The sequence below is a fragment of the Ylistrum balloti genome, unplaced genomic scaffold (genome assembly GCF_031769215.1).
Source record: "Ylistrum balloti isolate Yb309-2 unplaced genomic scaffold, AGI_CSIRO_Ybal_v1 Utg370448, whole genome shotgun sequence".
Classification (NCBI taxonomy): Eukaryota; Metazoa; Mollusca; class Bivalvia; order Pectinida; family Pectinidae; genus Ylistrum; species Ylistrum balloti.
In genome coordinates, this window is record NW_026782298.1 from 243,199 (window position 1) to 257,055 (window position 13,857).

The window sequence follows — 13,857 nt, forward strand, 5'->3', positions numbered from 1 at the left end:
AACCTCCCCATAGTTTCCACCGACCTCCATCTCTTTAAATAATGCATTTGAGTTTGTCTATCCCTTGTCGACATTTTTCATGAAAAATCGTGATATTTGGGACAGGCCCTTGAACATCGAATTAACTGCGTTATGTATATACCATAGGCTGGATGCAGGAATATTGCTATCCAGAAATGGAAAGTTCACGATGGAAAATTGAATTCATCACGCTTATCATACTGCTTAGTTTCGTTATGAAAATATCGAGATAAGTGGCTGATGTAGAAGAATATGTCCATGATTTTCAATTATATAGGATCTACGTGATTAATGAAGTTATTGTCATTTAAAAACAAGTCGTTATCAACATTCCGGAAAGCGAAATATAGAATTTACAAGGTCTTTGTGACATTTATGATAAGCTCTTCAGAACAAAGTTAGCCAACAGAGGGGCAAAATAAGTTACACATGTATAGGTATGACAGTAGTCTGTTGGAAGATCTTCTACGAAATTCGAAGAATCTGTTGTCAAGAAGAGAACTTACCTGGCGGGTATCTTCATCAGTGAAGCAGAAAACCTCCCAAAACACAGTATATTCTCCGTGTATGTTTATATAAACAAAAACCGGCTAACCTCCCAAAACACAGTATATTCTCCGTGTATGTTTATATAAACAAAAAACGGCTAACCTCCCAAAACACACAGTTTATCCTCTCTATATATTTATATAAACAAAAAACGGCTAACCTCCCAAAACACACAGTATATTCTCCCTGTACAACTAAAACATCCCTAAGTTGATCTTTCTTTCGTTAATTTCATCGATTAAGTGAATGCGATGATTTTCCGGGTGTTTTTCTACGCATGTTGGTGATGTAAATTCTGTTTATCGAAGTTTGCATTTTCATGGCCAGTCTTAAGGTATATCAACAATGTTTGGCCAGATGTATGAACCATGTTAGATGAGATGTATGAACCATGTTTGGTGAGATGTATCAACCATGTCAGGTCAGATATATCAACCATGTCAGGTCAGATGTATGAACCATGTTTGGTGAGATGTATCAACCATGTCAGGTCAGATATATCAACCATGTCAGGTCAGATGTATGAACCATGTTTGGTGAGATGTATCAACCATGTCGGGTCAGATATATCAACCATGTCAGGTCAGATGTATCAACCATGTCAGGTCAGATGTATGAACCATGTTTGGTGAGATGTATGAACCATGTCAGGTCAGATATATCAACCATGTCAGGTCAGATATATGAACCATGTTTGGTGAGATGTATCAACCATATTTGGTGAGATGTATCAACCATGTTTGGTGAGATGTATCAACCATGTCAGGTCAGATATATCAATCATGTCAGGTCAGATGTATCAACCATGTTTGGTGAGATGTATCAATCAGGTTTGGTGAGATGTATGAACCATGTTTGGTGAGATGTATCAACCATGTTTGGTCAGATGTATCCATCAGGTTTGGTGAGATGTATCCATCATGTTTGGTGAGATGTATCAACCATGTTTGGTCAGATGTATCAATCATGTTTGGTCAGATGTATGAACCATGTTTGGTGAGATGTATGAACCATGTTTGGTGAGATGTATGAACCATGTTTGGTGAGATGTATGAACCATGTTTGGTGAGATGTATCAATCAGTTTGGTGAGATGTAACAACCATGTTTGGTGAGATGTATCAACCATGTTTGGTGAGATGTATCAACCATGTTTGGTGAGATGTATCAATCAGGTTTGGTCACATATTTAAGCTGTTTAAGAATTTTTGCTGCTGCTGCTAATGATGATGATGAAGGCAAAGAAGAAAAAATGAGAAAATATGTTTGAGTGTGTGAGTATGGATGGTGTGTAGTTGTGTGAGTGGGTGTATATAAATACTATATATATATGTTTATATGTCCTAACATCTTGAAAATAAAACAAAAAAGAAAAAATGAGAACTTAATTTTGCATTACGTTATTAAAGACATCTGTTAAAATATTGTTATTCTGTGCTGTATGAAACATGAACATGATAAATATTAGATATTGGATGGAGAACGGTAGCACGGTAACTCAATGAACGACAGGTTCGCTATACATTCGTCCATGGAAATAAATCAAACAGATTTAAAATCAAAATTAATTGCCTCATTTGCACCATAAAGCCCTTTTACTGGGTGATCTTTGGAATACTTGATATTTTACAAGACAAATTATTTACTGGTTTTGTGTATATATAAAATGTTGGAGAATCCAATATGTCCCTTAACGAAGGGCTTGGTCTTCAGCACGCTTGATTTTAACAAATATCTTGTACTAGTCATAAAATGGTCTACAGAATGTTTTAATCTAAGGAACATCTCAGTATTAACTTAATGGTTTACAGCCAATTGAATCTAATGTATAACTATTTGTCGTAATTTAAGGGTCTACAGAATGTTTTAATCTAGGGAACATCTCTTAGTATCAACTTAATGGTTTACAGCAAATTGAATCTAATTTATAACTCTTAAAAGTAATTAAATGGTCTACATAATGTTTGAATCTTACGGTCTAAACAATGTTGTGCTTAATGTTTATTTTCCCAGAATGCTCTAAACTGAACACCCAAGACGGTCAGCCTGATATCATCAGCTCCGCCAACCACAAACAGCTGGTCTTGTCATCGTACAACCGGACAGAGGGCACAGAAGTAACACTGTCTTGTTACTCTCCATACGTCCTCAATGGTCAGTCCAAAGTCACGTGTCAGTCGGACGGAACGTGGAATGTAAACACCATCCCTTACTGTACAGGTTTGTTTGTATCGTGATGATAGGGTTTCACTCTGTTATATATAAACATTATTAAAAATCATTTCTGGTGGAGAGTATTTTTCCGTGTGTGAAATACTTTTTGTAGATCCCTTTGTTGTCGGTGCTCGAAACATAAATTTTGTCATCTTTTAAATAAATTCTGATAAATCTTCCGTGATAAACACTACTTGTTTAAATAACAGCTCCTACGAATGTCTGTATGGATAACAAAAAAAAAACCCTTTTTTACTAAAGCGAGAACTTCGGTGAAAACACTTTTACAGATTTCTCCGCTTCTTATAAAACGTATCGTTCAATATTGCTTCAGACAAAGCCCCGTCTGACGAAGGTATGACTGACGAAACAAAGATTCTGATTGGCGTGTTGGTCGGTGTGGGTGCTGTCGTCGTCATGGTACTCTTATGTATCGTGTGTGTTGTCCAGGGAACAGCCAAGTCTCGACGACAAAAAAGGTATGTGTACTACGTCATTATTTGTTGGGCAGGGAATATTCAAATGGGTTCCGTCCGTCCGTCCGATATCTTTTGAAGGACTGGTTTGATTTTAACGAAACTTGGTTGGTACACTTGTTACCTTCGGCACAAAGACTGAATGTTTTTTCGCATACTGCCTTTTGAAGGAACAAATGAGTTTTCATTAGACTTGCTAGGTAAAACTTATTACATAATCTCCTCACATTTGTTTAATCAACCGTGAATTCCATGTATATTTAATCATGTTGCTCTTATCTGATTGGCTGATTTCTTGACACAGTCTTGAGGATCGCTTTCTACACTTCTTCCAAAGGAATATTATATTCTTATAAGACTTGCTAAACAGACTAAGTACCCGTACCACTTTCTTAAGTTTGATTATCGGAGATCTTGATGACAATGGCCTTATATTGCTGTTATCTTGAGTAAAAGTGAAAAAGTGGCATCCTTTCTTCTCACTTGCGAGGTCCTATCATTACATTTTGGGCCCATACAGATATCTCTGGGCCGGGTACGTGAGTTTGACAACGTTCAGCAAACGTTGTGCTAACGTTTCTGTTTACCATCCTCCCTGGGTGGGGCCTTCTATAGGGGTTGTTTGTTGTGTTTTGTTGTATAATTTGGCGTATATGTAGTAGTTACTTCATTTCATTATTTCATTGGTTGAATTTGGAGTTTGCTTCGTGTCAAGTTTAAAGCTGTGTGTTGGTAATGGTGAAGTAAGTATTGTGTTTTGCTATTCCTGATTAAGCAGGGTTGTAAGACTTGGGACCTGCCTAATTTATATAACTAGTTACTACTGAAGTGAACAGGAGCATTGAATTCCATTGATATTTAGAAACTAACTTGTTTAAATCCTAACTGTTATGTCTATTAGTAATTATTTCACTGGCACGCAGTGTGTTATACATTAACCAGGCAGGGGAGATAATTCATACATATCCATCTATTGATGACGTCTTCAATACTTACTAACGAAACGTTAAAGTTGTTTCACCTTTATTTTGTGTTGTTTTCCTGGTTATTTGAAGGTCAGCAAACAAAGGTTTCCAAACAAACAAAGGTTACACTGAAGAGGTTTCCTACGTTTTGCCTCCGATGTCCAGCGCCCCTCCCTCATACCGTGCCGACAACTTATACAGGACCGATAACCCGTATAGGGGAGATAATCCATACAGTGGATATGAAACGTCTTACCGACGAGATGAATCTGTCCTTGACAAGAACGATAACCGCTACAGACCTCGAAGTACAAGTGTTGACGTCACGTACAGGTTAGTAGGTGAAACGTTGGATGATAAGTATTTTGTCTACGGTACGTGGTAAATATGTGACAATCACCACTAAAATCGGTATTAGAGGGAAGAGTAAGATCAATTTATAAACTAATTGGAAATGAGACAATACGGTCTTACTGCGATCACAATATTTCCAGAACAAAAGGAAGGTAAATACATCTGATGGACAGTATATGGGTGAAATAAGTTATTCAGCCGTTAGAAGTGTTAAAAGTAAAATATTTAGCTATATATAGTTTTAGGAAATATTGCAGGTCGTTTTTTCATTCCAAAATTAGTGAACCAGTTCTCCTGAGAATGTCTGACCTAAAATGATAATTTCGTTGCCAGTGTTGCTCTCCGTTTTATTACAAGATGTATTCAGCATCTGATTATTTATTTTAACAAACAGGTGAGCTCTAACCCACTTACCCAGCTCCTTACCCGGAACCCCCTGTCAACTGGTTATACCCACTATATTTACCAATACATTTTGTTAGGGAATACTTCTTTTATCGGCGATTCTTACACAAATATTTTGGGGAAAATGTTAGCTTTTTTCAATCCCGCACCTTTATCAGTGAACCAGTACCTTTATCAATGGACCCGTGCCTTTATCAGTGGACCAGTGCCTATATCAGTGGACCCGTGTCTATATCAGTGAACCTGTGCCTTTATCAATGAACTAGTGCCTATATCAGTGGACCCATGCCTTTATTAATGAACCCGTGCTTTTTTCAGTGAACCTGCTCCTTTATCAACGAACCCGTGCCTTTATAAATGACTCATGCCTTTATCAGTGAACCCGTGCCTATATCAGTGAAAAGTGGTTTTGTAACTTGTTTATTATAGCTTATTGCTGTTTTTTCTAGTAACGAAGACTTAGTCTCAGAGAACATTAAAACTACTTTTAAAGTAGGAGATAGGGTTACTACAGCAATAAAAACTTCAGAAATTCCATTGCACTTGGTTGATAAAGTAAAAACCCACTAACACATTCGTCGTTGCTATGGTTACCCTGCCTTTTCTGGTTGTTTTCTGTGCTAAATCAAGATCTTATCATTAAAGCGAGTAAATAAGAAAATATTTACAGAAGGAATTTTGTAACAATCCCAGGATTCTGAAACTTCTTTATTCTGATGAAATAACATTCTAACGTGTTTCAAAAGTCCTGTTCGAAGGATGGGTTTGCCATCTGCACAAAACTTTTTCTTGAGTCGTCATCTTGTAGGTATCATTCTCAAAGTTTGCAAATATTGATGACCTTTTCCAGTTCGCCTTGCCGCTGTGTCTAGCGAGATGACATGATTTTAGCTCCTACCTGTTGTTGTTCTTGTCGTCTGGAATGTCATTCTTTCAAGCTGAATACGTAAATGTGTTTGCGTTCGTAGGGCTGGTCTTTCGTAGTTTTACCCTGGCTAGTTCGCGGATACTTACTTATACGTATATCTACGAACTTGTGTCCATGGAGAAAGGCATTAGATATGTTCTCTGTAATGTATAAATGTTCGGTGGTACATAAAGCGAACTAAATCCCTCAAGAATATTACCAACTTTACAGAAGATATGGCGTACAACATTGGAATGTTCATGGGTAGGATTATTGGCATTCCTTCCAAGATTTTGTCTCGCTCATGATTTTGTCCATGTTTTTGCACTTACTACTCCAATCTCCCTTGCACGTTCCCGGATTCGATAGTGATGTTTGTACACAATAACGAGTTAGGATCTTCCACTCTCAATGCTGATCGTGTCACATGAAGTTTGATATATCTGGGTAAGCAATGTATTAATTTCCATTTACAGTCGTCCCGTAGATACCCGGCCACAAAAAGCCCACTCTGTCACAGGGTCATTGACTAAAGGCACCCGCGGGGCCCAGATGTTCTATATTTATAAAGGTGACCCAGACCGGAACCGGAAACAAAGTCATCGAGACAAAGAACGGGATCGACCTGTAAGCGAGATTAACAACAGACAGGAAAAAGCTCAGAGTGATTACGGTTTTCAGGTTGGAAATTGGAGAAATCCACCTTACCGAGGACAAGTCGGGAGTTCCGAACGCTCCGCACCAGTTTCTCGTCTTCCACGGAATAACTCTGACTTGTGAGTATGAGATCTTCAGATACGTCATATCGGAATATCATAATGCGGAAATGTAATTAATCTGTAGATTTTATATTTAAGTTATAGTTGTAGATCTAGGGAACTACTGGAGAACAGGTTGCGTTCCGTATGCAATAAAATTAAGCTAAAAAAGATGATTAACCAGGAGATAAACAGAAAAACTTCGATAACATTTCATACAAGGACCGTTTCACCTTTCGATTCTACTGTAACTACATTCTATATGGCCATTTACCAAAGTTTTTTAAACGCCTCTATTTGGCGTACCTTTGGATGGAATTGGTTGTCGTCCATATGCTTGTCTATGAACATTTGATTGTTTTACAAAAAAAGTTTGAATTTTTATTTCGAATTCAGATTGTATCACATAAAACTCACCAATTCACAATATCAACCATTCATATTTCTGCAGTGGTTCACATATAAACACACCACGCACATCAAGTATTGCTGTGCAAACATAGGCAATCATACAGATACATGCCTGCACACAACAAATTCCATATATTCAGTTACACACAAACATACTTCATATATATACTTTCACAGACCATTTAGATGTCACACCATCAACTCGAATTCGTTGTGTGTTGAACGTTTTTATTAATACCCCTGGTTTAGGATTACAACCACCTCACTACACCGACCGTCGGGTCGTGTCAGTAACTTAACCGTAGCTATATGTGGCACCTGGACTCCCGAGGACGTCCAGAGCGACGTGGTTAGTCTGTGATTCTGCCCAGCACCCAGGGGTATCCCTAGTTTTATAACCCTACACACTCACTCTCGCACGACTTCTTCACCTGTCACACCTGGACATGTACACTTCTGTAACACACCAAATAAGGACAAACACGTAAATGCACGGACAGTAACGAATACAAATTAAACAGGACGTTTACAGACACTAACTCCTATTTACCCTGTGAGATAGAGAAATGACAGAGAAGACGTAACAGTAGAAATTTCTTCATCCAGTGTTTGAATTCACGAGACGAATATCAACGCAATTTTAAAGGCAGTTTATTGTATATCTTATTTGAAGAATACATTTTGAACTAAACTAAGCACATCGTAACACCTCCTTTAGCTTCGATCACTGCTGTTACTCGCTTTGGTCATGTGGAATACCCGTATCATCTTATCCTGTAGTAAAGCACACAAGTGGAGTATGAGTTATGGAAATATGCTAAATCTTGTTGAAACACATACTTAGTGAAGGCCATTTACGATTTCCTTTTGTTAATTTTCAATATTCCAAAATGCATTGTTTTCAGAACACAGACGAACTGAGAGTTTATGAAACCCCCTTAACATGGTCACTTGTCACGTGTTTTACAGTCATGTCTTTATATTTCTGCTGGAACGTCTCTCTTTTTCTCCTTCATCTTTCCACCCTTCATATTCCTAATCCTTTTCTCTTTATTTCTTACATTCATATGCCCACACTAAACGCTTTTCCTCGTGGACTTTGTTAAGGAGGTTTTTTCTAATGGTATCTGACATTTTCTGAAGTGTCGTACCATTGTCCACAGACTTCCCGTTTTACCTGTTACTAACCGTGTTTCTCTGTTGATTGATCTACTCAGATGTAGGTCTTATACCTGCCAAATAACTGTTTGTTATAAAGCTGGCCTCCCTTTGTGAAGTCACATTTAGCCTCACGCCCTCTTGCGGTCGTTTACTGTACCAGTTGACTTGTATCTATAACAAAGTCACGCCTCTTTAACTTATTGATCTGTCATATGATTCATTCATCCGACAAACTTTATCATTCCAAATTCGACAAGCTTTATCATTCCAATTCTGACAAGCTTTATAATTCCACATCCGACAAGCTTTATCATTTCATATCCGACAAAATTAATCTTGTTCACATCCGACAAGATTTATCTTTCCACATCCGACAAACTTTATCATTCCATATCCGACAAAATTTATCTTGTTCACATCCGACAAGATTTATCTTTCCACATCCGACAAGCTTTATCATTCCACATCCGACAAGCTTTATCTTTCCACATCCGACAAGCTTTATCATTCCATATCCGACAAAATTTATCTTGTTCACATCCGACAAGATTTATCTTTCCACATCCGACAAGCTTTATCTTTCCACATCCGACAAACTTTATCATTCCATATCCGACAAAATTTATCTTGTTCACATCCGACAAGCTTTATCTTTCCACATCCGACAAACTTTATCATTCCACATCCAACAAACTTTATCATTCCACATCCGACAAGCTTTATCTTTCCACATCCAACAAACTTTATCATTCCACATCCGACAAGCTTTATCATTCCACATCCAACAAACTTTATCATTCCACATCCGACAAGCTTTATCTTTCCACATCCGACAAACTTTATCATTCCACATCCGACACGTATCTTTAGGCTGAATATCTGAATCCAATCTTGATCCGGTACATTCAATGTTTATGAAATAGATTAACCAAAATCAATTTAATTTATTGTCTGACTCTAAATTATTAAAAGTCGTCATTCCTTTGTCTTTTGTACTATTTTAATCATATTTCTATAAAACAGTTATTTATATGTTTCGCGTATTGAAACCCCTGCATGGTTAGTTATGTATCCAGATTGTGTTTCGATATATCATTAATATGGATACTTTTCTTAGGTCGTTCCGATTTGAACATAGCATGAAAGATTTTATAATCTAAAGTGCGGTTATTGTTAAAATCATGGCGAACTGATGTGAAATGATGCAGGTTTGATGTGAAGTAACATACAATAACTGAGGTTTACTTCAGGATTTGATCAGAAAATCTATCGTGTTGATTAAATATAAGAAAACTTGAACACCAAACAAGACCTACATTTATGTAATTAACCATTGATCACGTGACAATGTGTTTTCAGGGTAAGGGCGGATTGGTCATCCCAGACAGACATGAGATATGTGGACGAATTTAACACGTAAGTGACTTATCGCTTGTATGATTTTACAACACATTGTGAGTACCAGTTTATCTGGAATCTGTTTGTCTCGCAATAAACGTACTTATTACATGTAAGGATTTACCGAGACGTGACTGTGAACATCAGGTACCTTTATTTACAATTAGAACGACCTCACTAGGTGTTATAACATCAAGTATCGTTGGTAACAACTTCACACAAAATCACGTGATGTGAGGATTATAAATGGAAAATTGTAAATAGTTCCTCTGTATCAAGAAGTTACAAATACAAAATATTTGAGTTTTAGTCAACATACATCGTTGAATAATTCTCAGTTTACAGAGGGATACAGGTCCGATTACAGCGACATCTGTATCAACATCATAAAAGGGAGGTAACTCTATAAAAATATGTTGGTAGTGGGTGCGAATTGCCTTTTGTCTGTCAGACATAAAACAGTGACTCAAGCGTTCATTCTATGTAATCAATCCAGCAATCCGCAGTGTCACCTACTTATAATTTGTTTTGTTAATGTTTAGTTTCAGCATCTTCCGGCTTCAGAAATAAAAATTCACAAATGCAATTTATCAAAGGCTACGTTCTTTCAAGGTTTAACATTTTCTTTTTAGTTACATCCGTTAATTTACGTGTATAAAGTTCTCTTCTTTAGAAAAAACAAACAACCGAATGTTCATGAAAGTGAATATACCTGTAAAATATGTTAATCTGGAATTAAATCCTCGTTTATCTCAATTGCTACAAAGATATCTTAGTTTTACGAAGGTGAAACACCATTTATATTAAAACATTGAGAGTTAAAAACAAACCATTGACCACGTGATTTGTCACATTCATAAATCATTCCATGTTTTATTCGGGCCTTATTAGTTTTTGTTCCTCTGTCAACAGGAGAGCTCTATTCCATGGCCGTGACCCCTTCCTGTGGCGCCCTGTGTATGTATCACGTGACTGTCAGCATGATGTGTCATTTTACTTCCTATCTTAAGTATGGATGGCAGTGTTACTAACATCTTTATATTTATCAATACGTACATATACATATTCCATGCGAGATCATTTCCTAATGTTTATTGAGGAAAGAACAAATTAACACCGTATATTTAAGTGCAATTCTCTTTAACTTTATGATGTTCATATTTACTTTCCAAAACATACTTTGCTCTCAGTTTTCCTTTACAAATGTAATTGCAGTTGAAGAAATTATCATATTTACAAAGTATACCGATCTCGGCATGTAAATACGCAAATATATGCTACAATACTATATCGTCTTCCTATCGTTATGGCTTTACCTCTCTGAGTTATCTCCCTTGACATAATACTCTCTAACCGGAAACTCATTGTGATATGAGCAAATGATTAGACTGACGTCACACTTCCTAGCTTAAAAGACGTGTGTGAAAACAGTAACGGACAATGTTCCCAGCTTTAAAGACTTGTGTGAAAACAGTAACAGACAATGTTCCTAGCTTTAAAGACTTGTTTGAAAACAATAACGGACAATGTTCCTAGCTTTAAAGACTTGTTTGAAAACAGTAACGGACAATGTTCCTAGCTTTAAAGACTTGTGTGAAAACAGTAACAAACAATGTTCCTAGCTTTAAAGACTTGTGTGAAAACAGTAACGGACAATGTTCCTAGCTTTAAAGACTTGTGTGAAAACAGTAACGGATAATGTTCCTAGCTTTAAAGACTTGTGTGAAAACAGTAACGGACAATGTTCCTAGCTTTAAAGACTTGTGTGAAAACAGTAACGGACAATGTTCCTAGCTTTAAAAACTTGTGTGAAAACAGTAACGGACAATGTTCCTAGCTTTAAAGATTTGTGTGAAAACAATTACGGAAAATGTTCCTAGCTTTAAAGACTTGTGTGAAAACAGTAACGGACAATGTTCCTAGCTTTAAAGACTTGTGTGAAAACAGTAACGGACAATGTTCCTAGCTTTAAAGACTTGTGTGAAAACAGTAACGGACAATGTTCCTAGCTTTAAAGACTGTGTGTGAAAACAGCTTTAAAAACTTGTGTGAAAACAATGTTCCTAGCTTTAAAGATTTGTGTGAAAACAATTACGGACAATGTTCCTAGCTTTTAAAGACTTGTGTGAAAACAGTAACGGACAATGTAGTGTACAGGGTAGTTAATACGTGTTTATTCCAGGACCTTAGTGGATGCCTTCCATACCTGCATGTTTTGTACCATTTTGAGAAATCTTTTTGTAATGACTTTTAAAATTATTGTCGGCATAAAATTATCTTTCCTAAGGTCAGTTTGGACAGACGAAACTGATGAAAATACCCTATATTGATATAAAATTAGACTGAATAAATTTGGGGAATCCGGAAATCAGTCACTGACTAAATCCTAGATTTTATGTACAGTGTTGGGTAAATTCACAAGTCTGTACACTTCAATTATAATTTCTGAAAATAAGTTTGGAATTCCATTGTTTTGTTTGGATTTAATCTTGTCGGTTTAACAAAAATGGGAATCGGTCTGTCTAGATATACACACAATGTGTATACGTGGTGAATTGAGGCGTATAATTTATGTAAGAACATGGGTATATCTTTTGGTGTTTTCTTATAAAACATCACTAAACATTCAATGCCCCTTTAACGTACTTTGTTGTCATTACTACATTCCTGTGAATATGAATCCTGTATGCCACTTTTTAATTCACTTCAAAATATACGCATGTACTTTTCTCTTCAAATCATTAGATGTATGAAAATAAGATTGATTGAATTTTGAACCCGATGCGTCCCCAAACCAATCCATTTTATTCCATAAATTTTAACATACCTTAGTCATCTCCTAGGTCTGACAAGTCCTACAAGGACGAAACAGCTGTGTAATGTAACATCACTGACGAGTCCTAGAAGGACGAAACAGCTGTATGATGTACCATTACTGACGAGTCCTAGAAGGACGAAACAGCTGTATGATGTAACATTACTGACGAGTCCTAGAAGGACGAAACAGGTGTATGATGTAACATTACTGACGAGTCCTAGAAGGACGAAACAGCTGTATGATGTAACATTACTGACGAGTCCTAGAAGGACGAAACAGGTGTATGATGTAACATCACTGACGAGGCCTAGAAGGACGAAACAGCTGTATGATGTAACATTACTGACGAGTCCTAGAAGGACGAAACAGCTGTATGATGTAACATTACTGACGAGTCCTAGAAGGACGAAACAGCTGTATGATGTAACATTACTGACGAGTCCTAGAAGGACGAAACAGGTGTATGATGTAATATTATCGACGAGTCCTAGAAGGACGAAACAGGTGTATGATGTAACATTACTGACGAGTCCTAGAAGGACGAAACAGCTGTATGATGTAGTATCACTGACGAGTCCTAGAAGGACGAAACAACTGTAGATGTAGCATCACTAACAAGTCCTAGAAGGACGAAACTGCTGTATGATGTAACATTACTGACGAGTCCTAGAAGGACGAAACAGGTGTATGATGTAACATTACTGACGAGTCCTAGAAAGACGAAACAGCTGTATGATGTAACATTACTGACGAGTCCTAGAAGGACGAAACAGCTATATGATGTAGCATCACTGACGAGTCCTAGAAGGACGAAACAGTTGTATGATGTAGCATCACTGACAAGTCCTGGTAGGACGAAACAGCTGTATGATGCAAATATATCTGTCGGTTCTGCATCTATGTAAATTTGTATTGAAAGGTGTTATTTATTTGTATGTCTTTTGTTCAATCTTTCAACTGCTATCATGGAATACCTTTTTTTTTCATTTCTCAGAGACACGAATTGGGGATTCCACCTGAACAGGCATGATATTTAGACCGGAAGTGAACGTCTTACAGAACATGGAACTGTGCTAATAATACGTCATTATCTTTCGGAAACTGGCAGCGTCAGGGAAAACAAATAATAACCACGCCCAAAATCAAGTTCCATCCAAACTAAGCATAGTGTGCCTAGATTTAAGTACTAACCATTTTATATATTTCATCCAAAATCAAAGATATTGTTGTGTTAATGGCATTAACGAAGATTTTGTATTGTTTATGTGCGCTTTGACGAGATTTCAAATCCTAGATAACCTGGAATCCTTTTATACTAGTCAGTTATCACTCTAGTCTGTACAAAAATGGCTGGATGTAACATATGAGAAGGACAAGCAGAATTCGGAGTTAACTGACAGTAAAGAAAATAGTAAACTGTT

At 36.9% G+C, this 13,857-nt stretch overlaps 1 protein-coding gene across 1 annotated transcript; it reads left to right on the forward strand.

The window, feature by feature from the left end:
- Positions 1-2,720: 2,720 nt before the first annotated feature.
- On the forward strand, positions 2,721-13,473 carry LOC132554827 (uncharacterized). The gene is given in 8 exon segments (XM_060219149.1): positions 2,721-2,772; positions 2,775-2,789; positions 3,118-3,262; positions 4,315-4,557; positions 6,367-6,666; positions 9,580-9,636; positions 10,531-10,575; positions 13,431-13,473. Coding segments are annotated over 8 exon segments (900 nt in total).
- The last annotated feature ends 384 nt before the right edge of the window (positions 13,474-13,857 follow it).